The sequence below is a fragment of the Primulina huaijiensis genome, chromosome 14, assembly GCF_012295235.1.
Source record: "Primulina huaijiensis isolate GDHJ02 chromosome 14, ASM1229523v2, whole genome shotgun sequence".
NCBI classification, from domain to species: Eukaryota; Viridiplantae; Streptophyta; class Magnoliopsida; order Lamiales; family Gesneriaceae; genus Primulina; species Primulina huaijiensis.
The window spans coordinates 3791749-3811084 of NC_133319.1; the positions used below are offsets into that span (position 1 = coordinate 3791749).

General features: G+C 31.4%; 3 protein-coding genes across 8 annotated transcripts; 2 read left to right on the plus strand and 1 right to left on the minus strand.

Moving 5' to 3' along the window:
• Positions 1-1482: 1482 nt before the first annotated feature.
• Positions 1483-5197, plus strand: LOC140956454 (protein PMR5-like). Of its 2 annotated transcripts, none has more exons than XM_073413182.1 (5): positions 1483-1873; positions 2313-2487; positions 2620-2798; positions 3418-3576; positions 3793-4115. In XM_073413182.1, the coding sequence occupies exons 1-5, from the start codon at positions 1542-1544 to the stop codon at positions 3899-3901; spliced, it is 954 nt and encodes a 317-aa protein (XP_073269283.1). In that variant the 5' UTR covers positions 1483-1541; the 3' UTR covers positions 3902-4115. The 2 variants fall into 2 exon arrangements, with proteins under 2 accessions (XP_073269283.1, XP_073269282.1); XM_073413181.1 differs by lacking the exon at positions 3793-4115 and adding an exon at positions 4838-5197 and having other exon boundaries at positions 1484-1873.
• A 5804-nt stretch (positions 5198-11001) lies between these two features.
• Positions 11002-11298, plus strand: LOC140957183 (uncharacterized). The gene has a single exon (XM_073414320.1). It carries the CDS (start codon positions 11002-11004, stop codon positions 11296-11298), a length of 297 nt encoding a protein of 98 aa, XP_073270421.1.
• Positions 11299-11653: 355 nt separating this feature from the next.
• Positions 11654-14889, minus strand: LOC140956648 (probable serine/threonine-protein kinase PBL10). Of its 5 annotated transcripts, XM_073413491.1 has the most exons (8): positions 14631-14756; positions 14530-14561; positions 14305-14404; positions 13651-13970; positions 13271-13406; positions 13045-13187; positions 12829-12952; positions 11654-12383 (listed from the first exon to the last, which is right to left on the minus strand). In XM_073413491.1, exons 3-8 carry the CDS (start codon positions 14354-14356, stop codon positions 11950-11952), a joined length of 1209 nt encoding a protein of 402 aa, XP_073269592.1. In that variant the 5' UTR covers positions 14357-14404; positions 14530-14561; positions 14631-14756; the 3' UTR covers positions 11654-11949. The 5 variants fall into 5 exon arrangements, with proteins under 5 accessions (XP_073269592.1, XP_073269589.1, XP_073269590.1 ...); XM_073413488.1 differs by lacking the exons at positions 14530-14561; positions 14631-14756 and adding an exon at positions 14770-14889; XM_073413489.1 differs by lacking the exon at positions 14530-14561 and having other exon boundaries at positions 14640-14806.
• Between the last annotated feature and the right edge of the window lie 4447 nt (positions 14890-19336).

The window sequence follows — 19336 nt, forward strand, 5'->3', positions numbered from 1 at the left end:
ATATTTTCAAAACATATTCAAATAAAGATCTTCATTATCTCTCGGTCTCAAAAATTTTCAAATCAATATTTCAAATTTTTTTGACAAGATAATCTAAAAAATAAAATCAACCAAAAATCAAAATCTTGTTTTCAATAAGATAGTTATATTCTTAAAAATAAAGGATCTAAAATTGGCAGTTATAGTAAATATATGTTTATGATAAACGACCCAAAATAAAAATCGGTCTCTAATTACATACCGATTATAAAATTTGGTCATCAAACATATCTTTTTTTCAGTTGGTCTCTCATTTAGAGACGGAATATTAATTTATCTTTTGCCAAAAATATATTTGTCTAACTTTAAGTATGACCAAAACAAAAGCATTTTCAAACATCATGATATATTTTTTATTTCTTGAAAAATTAATAGGAATTTTTTCAGCTATTTTTTAATTTCGTAGGCTTTATCCGTGAGACAGGTCATCCCTGCTAATAATAAGTAATATTTTGGACATAAAAATATTTTGTTTAATGAGTGACTCAAATAAAAGATATGTCTCGCAAAAGTTTTTATTTTTTATTATTATGTTCACTAGTCAAATACTCCTCATTGTGTAATTAGTTTTATTTTGGTGTTGTTCCCTCTGCATTTACTTATTTTTTGTATATTTAAAAATTGAATTGAATTTTTTAACTTGGTTTTCAGGTTTATGACTTGACTTTATATTTTAAGTCACTTGATTTTTATCTAAGACTTCTGTAGTTTGATATTCTTTACAACGGTCGAGGGGTAATTGATTTGAAAATTTTGCATATGATTAGATGTAAAATTCGCGACCATGAAAATATTATTATGATTTAGTACTTGAGACCAAAATAAGCGAATTATGATAATGAATTCTATTGTTTTCTTTAATATAGGATTGCGCTACAATTATATATCTTGCATAAAATATGGAATTAAAAGTCAATTCGGAAAATGAATTTTATTCGTAATTTTTGTAATTTTAGTCATTTTCTATGTGGCGCTGATACGGCGATAAAGTGTCATGTGCCACATAAATTGTTTCACGTAAGAACACCAAAATTGCAAAACAAATGACCGAAAGTACCAAAAAAATGAAATATATATGATTAAAACTCAATTCAGAAAATCGCAAAACGTCAAATATAAACAAGGAAAAAAGCAGTTTTGTCCATGAGTTATGACACTCCAATCCATGTGGAATTTTAGGATTAAGTTGGAAAAACCCAACTAGGTCGTTCAATGGATCCACAGATCCGAAACTCTGCGGAACCTTATCTTTTTCGGCGGTCAAATACATTAGTAGGGCTCATTCAAAATCAAACTAGACCGACGGCGGATGTAAGTGTTCATTTAACAACCAAATTCCCATATATATAAATAAAAAAGGTTGGGGGAATGAATTGACACACACGTGAACCCTCTCACAGCTATGATCTTCACATGCACACAACAAAACAGTACAAAAGTTAAACAAGAAAGGCACCTCAAAATCCTTATTCTCTCCCTCCCTTTTCATCATCTCACCTCCCATGGCTGTTGCTTCCCCGCCATTTAAACCCCACTTCATAGTGTTATGTCTAGCAATACTTCTGTTGCAATCTTTTGCAGTTTCATCTGCTGTGTTGGCTGGTCTAAAGAATCACGGAAAGCGAAGTGGGAATTACAGAAGTTCGATTCTTGAAGCTAATCTCAGTTCTTGTGATCTGTTCTCGGGGAGTTGGGTTCGAGAATATGAAAGCTATCCGGTGTACCAGTCTTCTTGCCCGATTATAGATCCCGAGTTCAACTGTCAAATGTATGGAAGACCTGATACTGATTACCTTAAGTATCGATGGCAACCTAGCAGTTGCCGAATCCCAAGGTACGTTTGCAGTATATTTCAAGTAGCAAAACACGTATTTATGAATTTTAGAAATCTTAATTTCCCATGACTCGTGGTGTTTCTTGTAAGCCATGTAAGAATTCTCCTCCGAAAATGTTCTAAAATCATCCAATCTCCTAAAAATGTAATATTGGTCTCTGAGGCGGGTGCATGCGACAGAACTAAATGGGATTTTTTAAAAAAATTTTACATCAGCTAACATTTGGACTGAAGTTGAATTTTCAAGTAAATTAGTGCTTCCTCTTCAATAGAGCTTCTCTTTCTTAGTATGGCTATAATTTAATAAGTTAAAAACGAATCATATACTCTAATTCTAGCTAAATCGCTAAGAAATGAACCACAAAAGAGTAAACTGGACAAATTTTATGCTCTCCCACGTACTACACTGCCCCATTCATATTTCAATCACGGTTTCCAGGTTCAACGGGCTTTATTTTGCGATGAAGATGAGAGGGAAGAGCATAATATTTGTGGGAGATTCACTGGGAAGGAACCAATGGCAATCTTTGATTTGCATGATATCAGCTGGATTGCCTGCAACATCGGCCACACAGATCATAAGAGGAGACCCAATCTCCACCTTCAAATTTCTGGTCACATTTCTCATTAAATATCACATACATACACCAGCATCAATTATATTTCTTATAAAATAATTATATAATATGCATCATATGGTTTATTTATTTAATTTAATATTGTTTTATATGGTTGGGAGAGTGCAGGAATATGGGGTATCCGTGTCATTTTACAGAGCGCCATATTTAGTGGATATAGAGTCAGTGGGTGGCAAAAGAGTGCTCAAATTGGATGATATAATGCGAAATGCCAAAGCGTGGATGGGTGCCGATGTTCTTTCTTTTAATACGGGTCATTGGTGGACTCACAAGGGATCTCTCCAAGGGTAAATTTCTTTATACATACTTTTTTCCCTTCGTTTATTTAATGTGATTTTTTTATATAATTTTATATATAATGATGTATAAAATATAATTCTAATAGAAGATTCTTGAAAATGAATTAATGGGTTGGTGATCGTGTTAATTGTTGATCCGGTTTTTTTTTCCCCGTTTAGAAAAGTGAAAATGGAAAGCAAAAATGAAAACACGGAAAAAGAATAACAAGTATTAAGTATATTGATTTAGTAACGAGAAAGCTACTCGATGATGTGGTTTTTTTAACATTTCAAAAAGAATTTGTATAATTCGATTTTGTTTCGTAGTTTGGAAGGACTAATGATATGGTTAAATCTTCCTAAATTCTTCCATTTTCCAAAACTAGTTAATAGTGTAATCTAAATGAAACCTATTTCGTTTTCCAATTTTTTTTAAAAAAATAATGAATATAATAAATTATTCATTCAACATTTCGGGCTTCCTACCAAAATCATGTCAACAAATGCATGTTTCTTTATTGCCCTTTTAGCAGGAAAGAACGTCGAATGAGAGCTACCAAGGAATTATTCTTTTGACAAATTTATTAGAATATATATACTTAATTGGTGCAAATTAAATTGCATGCAGGTGGGATTACATGGAAGCCGATGGGTCACTATACCAAGACATGGACCGGCTAGCCGCCATGGACAGAGGGCTCCGAACGTGGGCGAAATGGGTTGACTCGAACGTCAACGGTACCCGAACCAAAGTCTTCTTTCAAGGCATTTCACCCACACATTACATGTACGTTTTCTCATCACTCTTCTCTAAATAATTGGGATTTCACTGTACATTGTGCCCATGTTTTCTTAATTTCTTTTTCCCTATCACTTAGATTCGAGTCCAGACATCTTCATATTAGGGTTTTGTCATCCTCTTATCTCTTTCTGATTTTATCTATAGTTTCCATATATGATGCATTCTCTCTTTCAGTTTTCTTTTCTCTCTCAAATGTGCCAGCTTTATATCATTATATATGCAACTGTTTCTGTCCTTTCTGGGGCTGGAATACAATATCATTCATCTATTGTTGGGAGAGGACCCATTAGTGAGACGACGCACTAATTGATTAATAATTATTGGTGGAGTGGGTTTCCAACATATATATGGACCTACACTGTGAATTTCACATAAACTGGCGGCTCTAGCCTACGTGAACTTGTGGTACAGTACATGCCACGAATTTGATTTTGAATTGAAATATGATATATCGGTACTTATATTATCCCATATGTTAATCAATTAACAGAGATGGGTTGACAATTATTAAGAGATCAATCCAAGAAAGCCGGAATATCTTTGAGATTTTTATTAAATTAAAGAGAAGCTAACACAAAATCTATGGTTAAATTAAATGTACGTGACTTGTGTTAAATGAGAGAGAGAGAGAGAGAGAGAGAGAGAGAGAGAGAGAGAGAGAGAGAGTGTGTGTGTGTGTATTATATCGATCGTCGGTGGCATGCATGTTTACATTCTTGTGCCAGTGGCCCTCATCTAAAGGAGACTAGCATACGCACTTAATGCAGTGAATTAGTTCGCCCCCGTTTCCAGCCATTCACGCAACTGATTTATTTCATCTTCAAAGACATATCCAAACAAACTAACCAAAATATTTGACTTCGAAAAAGTAGTCTTTTACGGACAAAGATAGTGTTCGGAAGAGTTTCTAAAAGTACCACCGTTTTGGATTGTTTGTGAAAACCAGCTACTATTTCAAATTTTATAACTTTTAACCAAAAACTAGAAGAAAGATTGAGATGTTTTTCTCAAAACACTCAAATTTTAGCTTGCACAAGCATTAGAATTTTATTTCTAAGTAATAAATATTCTTGTTTCTCACTTACTTAAATAAACAAAAGATCTCTCGAACACTCCCAAAAGACGGTTTAGTTTAATAATATTGTATTTTTAAGAAAATATGTTTAAAGTTTGACCTTTATTTGCATTTGAATGAGAATGTAGGTGTTCCATCTTAATATTGTATTTTTTTTTCTCTTTTCCGTAGCCCTAGTGAGTGGAATGCATCAGCATCCAAGAGCTGTTACGGGGAGACAATACCCATGATAGGTACCGGAACGACATATCCTGGTCCGTTTCCGGATCAAATGAAAGTCCTGGAAATGGTGGTTGGATCCATGAGCAGGCCAGCCTTCTTGCTCGACATAACGCTGTTATCTGCCTTAAGGAAAGACGCGCACCCCTCGATCTACAGCGGTGACTTGACCTCGGAGCAACGTGCAAATCCCGACCATTCTGCTGATTGTAGCCATTGGTGCCTGCCTGGATTGCCCGATACTTGGAACCAATTGTTCTACACAGCTTTGTTCTTCAGGCACTAGTTANATTTTATTTTATTATTATAAATATGTGACTTTTATTTGTAAACTTACTATTTTACCGTTTTGTTTATTGTCATTTTTCATATTAGTTTAATATGATAATTAATAGTGTACTTAACTCAATTAAATTAATTATTATTTTGATTTTACTTTGTAAACTTACTATTTCACCCTTTTTGTTTTATAATTTGTATAATGTTAATGATGTTCTTTAAGTTATTTTCTACATTATTTTAATAAGATTATTAATAGAGCACTTAACTCAATCAAGCTATTTATTATTTTAATTTTACTTTTATTTTTAAATTTAAATTTTACTTTTATTTTTAAATTTAAATTTAATTACTTTAATTTATACAATGACATCAAATTAATAGAAAATCACTCTCATAATGTTATACAGTAAAAAAATTATTGATATTACGAACATTAAAGTAATAATAAGAAGACGAATGGAGATGAGTGACATTGAAAAAAATTAAATAATTAAAAAATATTAAGGTCATATAAAACCACTTCTTCCCATTTACAATAGAGATATTTTAAGAATACTTATGTATCAACAAATATATGTGATTGAGAGAAAATATTTGTATGTAGGTGATTTCAATATAAACATTTAAGTTATTTAGTCAATTTTCGATATATGATGTTAAATAAATATTATTTATTAAATATATGATTTTCATTTGTAACCTTACCATTTTACCATTTTTTGTTTTACAATTTGACATGTTCATGATGCTATTTAAGCCATTTTTTATGTTAGTTTAATAAGATCATTAATAGCGTATTTAACTCAATCAAACTCATTATTGTTTTAATTTACTTTTAAATTTAATTTTAATTACCAAATTTATACATTTCCGTCAAATTCATGAAAAATATCTACCATGTTGATGATAGATAATAATGGACAGATGAAGAGATGAGTCGGATTGAATAAAAATAAATTATTAATAAATATTAAGATTATATAAAACTTCTTTCTCTCATTTACAATAAAGATATTTTCAAACTCTTTATGTGTCAATAGATATACATGATTGAGAGAAATGTTTGTATGTAAGTTATTCCAAACACTGTTTTTAAGCTATTTAGTCAATTTTTTATATATGCTGCTAAATAAATATTACAAAATAATATGCTTCATTTGATCATTTTGTGTTCTTACAATGAGATGAGTTTTTTAACACAGCATTACATGTTTTGGTGTTATATGTCATTTGTATTGATCATGTTGTGTTTGGATTTTCTTATGTGATTTGTTTGTTCACCGAAAGAAAATATAAAACAAAATCATATATCCCATAAAAATGATTATTTTTAATTTTTTTCCTTGAGATATTTTGTTAATTCTTAAACACATAATGCATGTTTTCAGTTTGCTTAGATTACTTAGTTTGAAGCGACTTAGAAAATATTAAAAGTGATGAGATGTTTCTTCGTTTTTAGCTTATATCTCATAATATAAAGAGATAATATTTTTTTTTATTGGGACAAATGTATTTCCAGACTTCTGTCTATAAATCAGTATTCACAATTTTTACAACATAATTATATTCTCTATTCAAAATTTTTTTATTTAAATTGATTGAAGGTATTTGAATTTGAGTTTTTATGTGCTTGATTATATTATTTTTGTAGTATTATTTATTGTGAAATTAATAGTGGACTAAAAAAATTAGTGGATCTATGAGTTCTCTGGTGGACGACAAACATGGATAAATTGTTAAAAGAGATAATATAAAGTAGATTTTTGGCATACGATTTTGTTCTAATTAAATGATTATGCATGATTCTAAATTTTAATTGTATCACAAGTATGTTTTGTCGTTGCCAGATATATTTTGTCAACGGTCTATTATTTTTCTTTGATTTAAGGAAAATTGTGTGACTTCTTATTATATTTTTATTTCTTAAGGTTTTATTAAAGGATTTTTCATGATGATTTTGAGGCACCATTTTTTCCTTTGTGTGTTTTTTTAAAAAGTAAAATATTTATGAAACCATGACGTTAATAAAGCGCTTTCTCTTTATTTAAAAAAAATATTGAAAAATTTTGAATAATATGAGTTAGTATTTAATTTGAGAGTGATTTATGCTTTTTGTTGATTGTATATACTTCAATTTCTTTGTTATTGTACTAAATAAATTATTTTTGAACTTTGAGTTATCATTTTTTATGGAGGTTGTTTGTGTCATGAATTTTTTAAATTCATTTTGTTTAGTATTGTTGGTGGCAATTGATTTTTCTGATATTCTATTATTTGTCTTGTTGTTTATATGAAAATATGTATGAGAGTACACCAATCAAAGTCACATATTTTGGGTCTTATGTTCTACGAAGAGGGTAATATATGATTTCTATGAATTATATAATTTATTGGTTCTTCATACATGTAGTAAAGAAATGAATCAAATTTCGAACAAAAAATTTATGACAAAATATAGTTGATGAAAAAAACATGTTAAAAAAATAATGTTGCGTATTACTATGTCCTTATTTCTGTATGATATAATTCAAATACATTTTTTTAGATATTTGAAATTAGGTCTAACTAAGTGACATGAAACATATACATATATATTTGAAGTCGTATTTAAAGCAAAATATTATGATCAAGAATGATTCATATTTAAATTTCAACGCAGCACAATGAAGAAGAAATTGGAAAATTGTATGTGTAAACCTTTAATGGTTATATAGTGATTATGTTGCTTCTCATGGTTTGCAACATATTGATGTCATATAAAATATCAATATTTCAAAAAGGATAAACAAAAAGAAAAAATTCTTCATTCAGAAATAGAAATACATGAAAAAAAATTGTGTATAATTATCATTCTATTTTTAATGGTATGAGAACAATTCTAAAACTTTGTGGACACAATAAATCAATTTTTGTGCATTTTTAGTAAATTGGGACATTGAGCCGGTTGCACTTTATTTATTTCAATATTATCTCGATAGATTTCGAGGTGGCTAAGAGGTTGTTTTTGTCTATTTTTTAGTTAAAGTGGCTAACAAACTAATTCATGATATATATGATGGTAACATAGAGAACTACTCGCCAAATAAATTCACTTAGCCGAATAGTGAAATTCAAATTGAATTATACAATATTTCATCAAATTAATTTTGTCTATTATAAGATGCTCATGAAATCTAAACAGTTGTATTATTAGATGAGATATTGAATAAGACAAATACTTTGATATATATGTTTGAATGATATCTCATATACATATCTTAATTACGTTATCTGTGTCCTTCTCAAGATTTTTAAAATACAATAATTAATTTGTATGTCGTTCCACAATATATAAAATATTATAAAACAAAATGTAAACTCGATATAATAAAATTTTTTTTGTTTATGAGATTGAAACTATATCATCCCCATGATATGATGCACGCAATCATTGTTCCAAATCTTCTAAAAAAGGACGAACGAAATGACTTTCATGAATTGCGTCAAATTAAACGATGACACAATTATAAGATATAGTCATTTGAAAAGATTTTCAAGTTTTTTTCTCACACTGATTGAGAAATAATTGTTAAAAATTTATTAAATTTATAGCTATATGTTGATAATATTGATACTAAATATTTAAAAATGATATTACAAATATCACGATGTTTGAAGAAATTACAGCACCATTCATTGGTTATGTTGTTGAAGAATATATAGGTTATACATACTTTTAGTCACAAGTAAAAACCAATCACAACTAAAAATAACATTTATTTTTATGAGTTATAGTTGATGGTTGTCAAAAACTGAAAAACCATTCAACAATAAAATAAATATTTGGAAAATAAAATTATTGGATAAAAACAATGTAGAAAACCAAAAAAAGTCCTGATAGAGAAGTAAACTACGAGCATGTCAGATCACAGCTGAGAATTTTAAATAACATAATAGATGTTAAAGACGATCATATACTTGCTGAGTATACCAAAATGGTTATATATATATTATAACAAACTACGACAAAGAGTTGTTGAGTATTAAAAATCAATCAAGAAGTATATTGAAAAGTGTGTCATGTGGATAAGATAACTTCTCCGATTCATATACCTCGGCGTCTATAGTCATGATTTTTGATTTTGTGANTTATTTGATCAGGAATGACGCCAAATTTGCCTCTCCATTGTCTTGTATTAATATAATATTGGTGCTTAAGGATATAATATTAGTATCATCTGCACGCAATTTGCCGTGCGTTTACAATTTACTAAATAAATAATTATGATTTTTTTTAAAAAAAATATTGATTAATGAGAGGTATAATAATACTATTAATTTGGTGTAATTTGGACATATTTAATATATAGTACATAATGTCGGACAAAGAAGTTCCTCAAATACTACTTCAGGTAATTGCCTCATTTTTATTCCTTTGTTCATGCATGAGATGTGAGTTTTGTTGATAGAAGCTGTTAGCACAAAATATATTGTATTCACGGCAAAATTATACTATATTTTTCATTATAAGAAAAATTATATTTTATGTCCTATAATTTGCATTGTTTTCAGCTTTTGGTTACGTTAACAATGAATTTTTCATTATTTTTTTAATCATTTGTTCTATTAATTGTAAATTTGTATGATTTTTTTCTCCCATTAACGATGACTAAAAAGACATGAAAATAGTGATGTCGGATAAAATTGAGACAAGTGAAAAAAAGAAAAAAAAAACCCAACTGATTATTTCTTAATTATGAGTTGAGTCCATAATTAATAAAGTTTTTGAGTTTTCTTGTATTATCAAATTCAAGTCGAATTCAAACTTTAATTTATTCAATATTTGGTAGCTCACAAGACACTTAATTAGTATTAAACGAAGTCATAAGCTAGCAATACAGTTGGAGTCTATGAGTTGGGAAACTGGATTTATGTTCGGATCAAATGAATTGAGCTCAAATTCTATTCCGATTTCAGGACATAAGAAAATCAAACAGAAATGGAAAATAGAAGTATATATGTGAAAACGTAAATTAATAATATGATCAATGTCTCTGGGTGTATATAGATAATTTGATTTACATAATCTAAATTATTAAGGAAGTGTTTATAACATTAAAAAATGTTCTTATATTTCTTTTTGAGGTAACAATTATTATAATAAATGTAACCTTCATTTATCATGTAATTTGATTATGAAAAATTAAATTTAACTGAATTTTTTTTTTACTATCGAAATTTAAAAATAAACTCCAATTCCAATTCAGATTCAGATTCATTGAAACTAGTTAAATCATGAACGATCAAGCTGTTGTTAATGCCGTGAAAACCCGAATCAAAATTGTCTGAACTAATGTATGAACGAACAGAATCGAGCTGAATGTCGTCAAATTTTAAAGCTTGAATTCGAGCTCAAAATTTTTAATATTTTTTGTTTGAATTCGATTTAAAACAAAGCTTAAATTTGAATTGGACTCGAAATATTTAAATATATTTGTGAGCTATTCGAGAATAAATATCAAATTAAGATCCGATATTTTTTTAGCTCATTTATAAAACTTAACAGGCTTGCTTTAAAGCAAAGTAAGTAAGCCACACGAAAATAGAATTTCAAGATATTGTCGACATAATTGTGCGGTACAGTGTACTTGTTAAGTCACGACGTGTCAGATTTGAAGCCTTACGGCTATGGCTGTTCCCCTCGTTTTCGCCACTCACGAAATATAAACGGAAATGGCAATGAAGATAAGAAACTTGTGGAGAACTCACGGCGGAAGCGCAATATATATATATATATATACACAACAAAAGAAACTCAGCGAGCCAATACTTCTTGTTTTAATTTACCAAAACCGATGGCTTCGTTAAACTTGTTCATGGCTCCAGTTTTCACCGCCCAAAGAAGAGTTGTGAGAACTGGTGCCACAGCTTCGAAAGCTTCGGGTGCTAGCGCTACTGAGGAGAAAGGGATTTTTGATTTCGTACTTGGGGTGCTGGCAAAGCAAGAGCAGATCTATGAGACCGATCCCATCTTGAAGAAGGTGGAAAAGAAGAATCTTGGAGGCACCGCCAGCCGGAGCAGCTCAGTCTCTGTCCCGCCGGAGGATAAGAAAGGTGGATTTGATTTTGGAGGCCTGTTTTCCAAGAAATAGTTTATATATTATGTTATTGATATACATACAGCAAAATTTGTTTCTGATGTATGCATTTAGCATTTGAATTGAACCATCTGAATTTTATCTCTGAATTCATATCGAGTTAAGAGGGTAATTTTTTTTAAAAAAAGCTTAAATCTTTTTTCACATATTTCAAGCTCGGATTGTCTCCTGAACTTTTGTCAATTAATTAAATAATGTTAAATGCGTCTCTTCGGCTCCATCGTACATGTGCAGTGACCAAAAATATTTTTTGAGAAAAGAAAGATTAAATAAAACTATACATCAATTCACGGGCTCACTTGTGTGCAAGAGTTGCATATTCCACTTGATCAGTCGTGGATTTTCATGAGTGGCCAACATGTAATCAAACTTCATGTAATAAACCGTACATTACAAAAACTGCAACAGAAACTAAGTACGTCCAAGAACAAATCTTGAAGACAAAAAGAAGAGCTAATCACATCGACTCGATGTCTGAGCATCATCACGTTATAATATCGTCTGTCAAGGTTAAACCGGAGGGTTGATAGTCGGGATATCATCAGGAACAACTTTACAGTGTATTCAACGTATAAGTACATTTCCACCTTTAGATGAGATGAGTAAGAAATTCAGCTCATTCAACAATCCTTCATCTGCTTGGAACTAATGCGGTGGAGAAGATGATGGCCTTGGATATGCAGCATTCCTGTTTCTACCTTGCGTATCAACAGCATTTAGCGCATGTGTCCTGGACCTGTCACGGGTTTTACGGCGATTGTTCTCCAAGTTTTTTGAATCTTGAAGTTGCTCGAGTTCTTGAACTATTTCATTCATTGTAGGCCTCAGCTTAAACTCTAAGGATATGCATCGCAAAGCAATGTTAGCTACCTTCTGTGCTACATCAATGGTGTACTGGCCTTCAAGTCGGTTGTCCATGATTCGGAAGACTTTACGCTTGTTGCCTAGATATGGTCGTGCCCATTCCACAAGCTTGTGCTCGCCCGTTGGTCTATTCTTGTCGATCGCTCTCCTGCCCGAAAGCAGCTCGAGGAGGACAACACCATAACTATACACATCACTCTTGGTGGTCAAACGACCTAAGACCACAAATTCAAAACTGGATATGAGAATAAAAATATAAGATATATAACTGTTCTGACACGAGAATTCTATTGTAGCACAAGAGAATTTTCGAAATATATCAAAAATGAGATGGGTGTTGTGTCTATTAACAATTGATGTCAATCATGGCCGTAGTATATTAAATTAGACAACAGCTCGAGTGGTACAAATTGAAAACGACTCAGATATCCAGACCACATATACCCTTTCCGAAGGCTTATAAATCTCCAGCAACTTGGAGTAGAGACTGATTATGACTATTAAGATTCAACAAGTGTTGTAATTTGGATAACTACAGAGCACAAGATAAGAAAGAATGGGAACTAAATTCATGACTTTTAACCCAAAATGACCACATGGTATGTCAATCATCATCTGATCCTATAACGGGAAAGAGTAAAGCTTGATTCGAGATCATACCGGTAGCTAGGTATTCTGGAGCAGCATATCCATACGTTCCCATGACCCTTGTTGACACGTGACTTTTATCACCTAAAGGCCCATCCTTAGCCAATCCAAAATCAGAAAGTTTTGCATTGTACTCCTGCCAAATCATAAGACGAGAAACTAAACAATTTTAGCACATACATATACGTTTTCAGATGGTCTCTATTCACAAAGTGTAGTATGAATCACCGAATCGAGCAATATGTTAGAAGTTTTGAAGTCTCTGTAAATGACTCTTGTTTCGGCACAGTGAAGAAAAGAAAGCCCCTTTGCAGCTCCAAGAGCAACCTTAAGCCGAAGACTCCAAGAAAGAGGCTGAAAATAAGATCCCCCTGTCAAATAACAAACTCATTATGCTTATTTCACACCAAGATTGATTTCTATATTATTACTGAATAAATCCAAATAAACCCACTTCGAAAAAGATGGTTTTCTAAGCTTCCCCGAGTCAAGAATTCATACACCAAAAGTCTATTATCATCTTCCAAGCAGTAGCCAATCAGTCTCACAAGATGGGGATGCGAAAATTGGCCCAAATAGTTTACTTCGGCCTACAACAGAACAGATTGGATGAACTACATCATACCTCAATATTTAACCATTCATCAACAAAACGATAGATTCTTTTCCCGCATCTTTATATCAAAAGTTACAACCAGTGTGACTAATTGGACTCGAATCATTTAAAAAATTTACGCCACAGGCAACAACAAATTGGCAATTATTGCTCCTTTGACATGTATAATCATAATGCAATACAAACATTGCAACTCCACTGGAAGATGAGAAACTCACCAACCACTCTCTATGGCCCTGAAGGCTTTCTTGGTTAAGTTTTTTGACAGCAATAACCAATCCTGTCCCGGGTTTTGCAGCAGTAAATGAATTTTCATCAATCCAACCTTTAAAAACTGAACCAAATCCACCTCCTCCCACAACACTATCAGGTCGAAAATTACGTGTGGATAACTTAAGATCCGCGTAACTAAAGCTCTTCAGATTAGGCGACTGCAAGATCTCGCCCTCGGATCGGGGAACAGATTGAACCGAAGATAACTTGCTACTGGAAATGCTTATATCATTCCCATCCGTACTAACATGTTTTGAAATCACTCCTGGGTTGATCAGATAACGAGTCATTGCTTACTAGACCATGTATAATCAAAAGTACTGAAAAGATAAGCTCAAACACAAAACAACTTCAAGTGATTCCTTCCCACAAATAACCAAATAAAATTGAAGGACAAGAGCTTTTTTTTTTTTGAGAAAAAATACACAAGTTTGAAAACCAAGAAACTTGCAGAGAGAAATATAAAAGAATCTAGTAAACTAAAACTACATATATTGCAATATTCACGGAGTGACCATTCACTAATATCATCAATCTTCTCATGGCCTCATTTCCTTAAAAATCATTCAGAAAATAGGATGCCAGTTTAAAAAAATTACCAGCATCAAGAGGGCTTTCAGCCTTGATTCTAGCACTGAAACAAATCCCCATCACCAGAAGACCAAACCAACAATATCAAAATCTTGGTCTCGGCAAATCCTGCAGATTAAAAGCTGTCACATAATCAAATGAATAAGATCTGAAAAGGGTACGAGTAAGATGAAAGCCGAACTATAATATTCATATCCGTATGGCAAAAAATTTCACATTTGTAAAGCTCCTACCTTTGGTTACATTTAGCACACGCCCACTAATTCTTACTCACAAGCAACAAGAAAAACATGAAAGATAATCTTTAAAAATCTTTACAAATGAGAAAAAAAACAAGATTCACCTCAAACATTAGCAGTCAGCATATGAAAAACGGAAAAATATTAATTGAAAAAAAGGTGATTACACTCAAATCGAGAAAATTCAAATGGGAGATTCATTATGAATAACAGAGGAAGGTTGGAGAAAAGTACATTTATGGCGGCCCCATTACCCCTTCCCCTGGATCAATTGGATAGTCGGAGACTCGTTCACACATGTGGAATGTATAGTTGATAAACACACAAACGTACGGGTGTGTGTGTGAGAGAGAGCTGTCGGCTTTGACTTGTCGTTCAATTTTGTTGACTCTTGGAGTCCAATCCAGCCGCGGCTTGCATCATGGCTTATTCTACTTCCACATTTTTTGTATTACATGTTAATAAATCTATTTTTTGGTGTTGATACTCCTGTAAGAGCCCGGGTCATGAATGACCCGGGATATCAGATGGATTCCCAAATCATGGTCAATCTGCAGGATGGATTCTTCTGAAGTCGGACAGGTGCAAGCGCGAGCTCTACTCCCCGGGCAACCAGACGCCCGGGCTCTTATATAAGCCCCCGGTAGGCATTCTAATCGGGCCACCTCGATATGAGCACCGCACTCGAGTACACTAGCAGAATTGGATGTGGGCGACCGTCCTATCTCTGACACTAATCCAAGTGGTTGACAAAGTCAGACAGGCGAGATGTGACTAGTGTATGATTTGACATGTCAGAATGTAGCAGCCCTACTATAATTAGTAGGTAGCACGAAGAACGAGGTCATCATTACTTCTCCTACTATAAATATCAGGTTCTCCCTTTACATTTAGTTTCATTCATTTTATTGTCTACACTCCTACACCAATATCACGACCATCACTTGGTTACATTGGTCTTTTGTTGAGTCATTCACTGACTCAAGCATCGGAGTGGCCACGCCGGACTCTTCTCCGGCGCCCATTCACAAGTTCATCCCCTTGTGTGCAGGTTACAGCTGAAGCCATATTGCGGAGATATATCTCCTTACTCTTATTCCCTTCATTATATTGATAACAGATCCGGTGGAGCACCCGACCCGGCTCATCCATTTCACCCGGATCGCATCAGGTGTGTATATCTAAAAATACATGATAAGATTTGAGTTTTAATTGTTTTGAAAAATAAGATTATTTTTTAGATTATATTTAATATTACGCGTTATTACAATAATGTATAATTTGAATAGACATCATTTCATTCGTGAAATTATAATATATGGATAATAAATTGAGATACATGACGTCAAATTATTTCTAACTTAGTTTTTAATGCATCATATGGTCGGAGATAATATATTTTTAACTATGGATGATTGTGTTGATTTTAAAATTTTTCCGACCACAATCTATCACCTTAATTTTTTTCCGACCCCATTTTTTTTTACATAAAAAAAACTTAATTTTTCCAAGAACACTTAAAATAATAATAATAATAACATATATCCTAAGTTTTTTTTTATTATTTTGAAGGGATATATCCTCAATTTTTCCTACCACAATCTATCACCTTTTCTAAAATAACCTAATTTTTTGCTAACTACTATTTAAAAATGAGACGTGTATATGTGACCATCTATCTAGTCAAGTAAGATTCAAGACTCAACTTTTCATCACTTCCTTTTTCTCGAATCCAATTATATTTTTTCAAACCTAAGCTTTTCATTATTTGACCGTCAAATTTTTTTCCCTATATTCTGAAATTTCGACTTTCATATTGAAAACTGCATATATAAACATATGATTGATTATGTAACGTTCCAAATTCGATTATTGTCGTCATTGTACTAAGACGAGTCTTTCCAACGTGCTTATGTCATCACTCACAAACACCTTAGGAAACTTCGCAGGAGATTACACATCTCACGCTTAACTTTGGAGTTCTTATGTGACGAGATACCGAAAAAAAGACGTACTTTCTTCATATGAGTAGTACCTATCAAATCTTTTAGACTCTCTTCAACTGCACAGTCTCATACCTGGATAGTTTTGGAATCCCTCTCCTTCCGGTGTAAGATTGGTTCATTTATGTTCCTTTCGCCTATAAGCCTGTCGGGAGCCGTTTATTGTCCGTGCAACTTCATGGTACCCGCTATCATCCCGTCTTCTTCAGTCCCGAGTCTCACATATTAGTCCTAAAATTTACACCAAAAATCGGTTTTGTCATCATATTCTTCCTAATCAACTCAATATCGGTGGTCCCTCTAGGTTAGCCTTCAAACACGCATTCTTTTATTCGACATTCATTGATAGATTTTTGTATTTACATATATATTATTTAAAAAAAATATAAAACTTCCAAAAAAGGAGTTGCTAGAAGTTTATCGTAGTTCTATTCATTTTCATGCAAAAAATGTGCATGTTTTGTATGCAAATTTTTTTTCCCTCAATTACTTAACCCTTTGTTCTCATGTATTACTATTGCAATATAACGCGAAAGGACATATATTTGGTATTTTCAAGTGAATATCAACATCATACACAGAACCTGGACGTTAGGTCTTCTATCATTACAACTTGAAAGACCATTTTATTAATAATATCTTGTAGACCGATGAATGTCATCCTTGGAGTCCACTTTCGGTCCAAAACATAGCTGGCAACTTTGGTTTGATTGAATTAATATTTGAAACCTAGTTTGTGTTTTTTTACCCGAATTAACTAAATAATAATATGAGATGTGATTATCCAGAAGCTGTTGCCTAGAGATTCTCAGCAGACTTTCGGTTGACTTCGTGTCAGCTGGCTTAGCAAGTTGCTTGCTAGCCAGTGGACCACAATATTCATCTTAAAATCGTTCNAAAATAATTAGTTTGATACTACGAACATTCTACTGTAATTGAGATCATGTTTATCTATTGAATATAGAATACACTAGTTCAGTCGGTGTTGATATAGGTGTTCACAATAGATATTCATCATATCAAAACTCTAATATGTATATAATGTTGAATTTTATCAATAATCAATCAGATCGGTACAAAAAATTAAGGTTAACATTTGGAATGATGTATTTTACATTTATTTTATTTTGTGTGATTAATTTGCGAATAAGTAAAGTATGAATTTAAAATTTTATCTATTTTATTATTGTTAACAAGAAAAACATAATCGAAATCTATGTTTTTGAAATCCATCGCTCCAAATACAACCCATATAATTCAATTTAACTGTTCACACGTGTTTAAATTAACTTATTGTATGTTAATATAATAATTTATAAAATTATTTTAGAAGGAACAAATTACTATCAATTTTAGAAGGCACTTCCATCCTTTAACGATTTTACTTAAATACGTGGATTCTGGAATTAGAGGTGCGGCCAGTCAAGTGCACAATTAATCCCCGAGAATGATTTAAAATCTTTAAAAGAAATATCGTTCTTAATTTTTTATACGTGTTCATTTATAAAATATTGAAATGTGATAATTACTTCTGCAAGATATGATTTAAAGTATCGAAGTTGTAAAATTAAAATAAATTATAACTTTTGATAAAACAATAAATATTCGATGAAGTTACATTCGAGCAACAATTTACATCCTCCTGTCAAGTCTTGTCGTGCCGCTGGATTGAATTATTTTTATGTTAATTTAATAAAAGGAGGAAAATTATTTAATTTTTATAAATTAAATAACAACAAAGAAATATCAAATCACTATTTATAAAATGGGGTCGGACATACCGATTCAAACGAGAACCAACCACTAATTCGGTTCGGACCAACTCTATAAACATTTTAACGATAAAACCGATCAAGAACAGGTCAGGTCGGTCGTGAACCAATGAACCGGCTAAAAACTAGTTCGAGTAGTTCATCCCTTTTAATTTTTTTAGAATTTATTTTTATTTTAAATTTTATTTTTATTTATAAAATATTATTTGAATTTTGAACTTTGTTAAAAAAATTATTTTAGTAGTATTAGAGCTTGTTTTGATTTATTTTTTGTCTAAAAAATATTGAAATAATTATATTCGATTATATTATCTTATTTTGATTTTAAACTTTTGATAAATATATTTTTTATTATTTATATATATTTAAGATTTTTAAATTTAAAATATATTATTTATTATTTTATATAATATAATAATTTTTCGATCCGACTATTCGATTAAACGATTCAATATTGAACTATTTTTATAAAATAAATTAATTTGATTATAACACGAAGTATGAAACAACATAAGGCCATTGTTGAATGGGGACCGGGCCGGCCTGACGCGTGGGCTCAACATTTATATATTATTTTAAATTAGCCGCCACGCTTTAGCAATCCAATTCGGTTCTATAACTATTGGCGCTCCAGCTATATTTATAAATAAATAAATCATATATTCTGTTTTGTTTTTTGAATTTTAGGGATGCATTCAATTCAATGTAAGAGATTTATTGATTTTTAATGATTTTTGAAGATTTTAAAAGTGTAGATGTATTCAATTAAGATTTTTACATACTCTATAGAAGTTTAGTGGTATTCAAAATAGACTTTCATATAGTTTTAAAAAGTAAAGTGATATTCAACATTGATTTTTAAAAACTCTATAAAAATCTATAGATATTCAAAATTTCAATAGGCTTTTAATAACTTCATGAAATTCATTAACATACAAACATTAAAGCTTAAGGTACAACTATAAATTGTCAAAAATTGTATTTAGTTCAACCCAAAGATTTGGGTGGATTTTTAAAACTTATAAT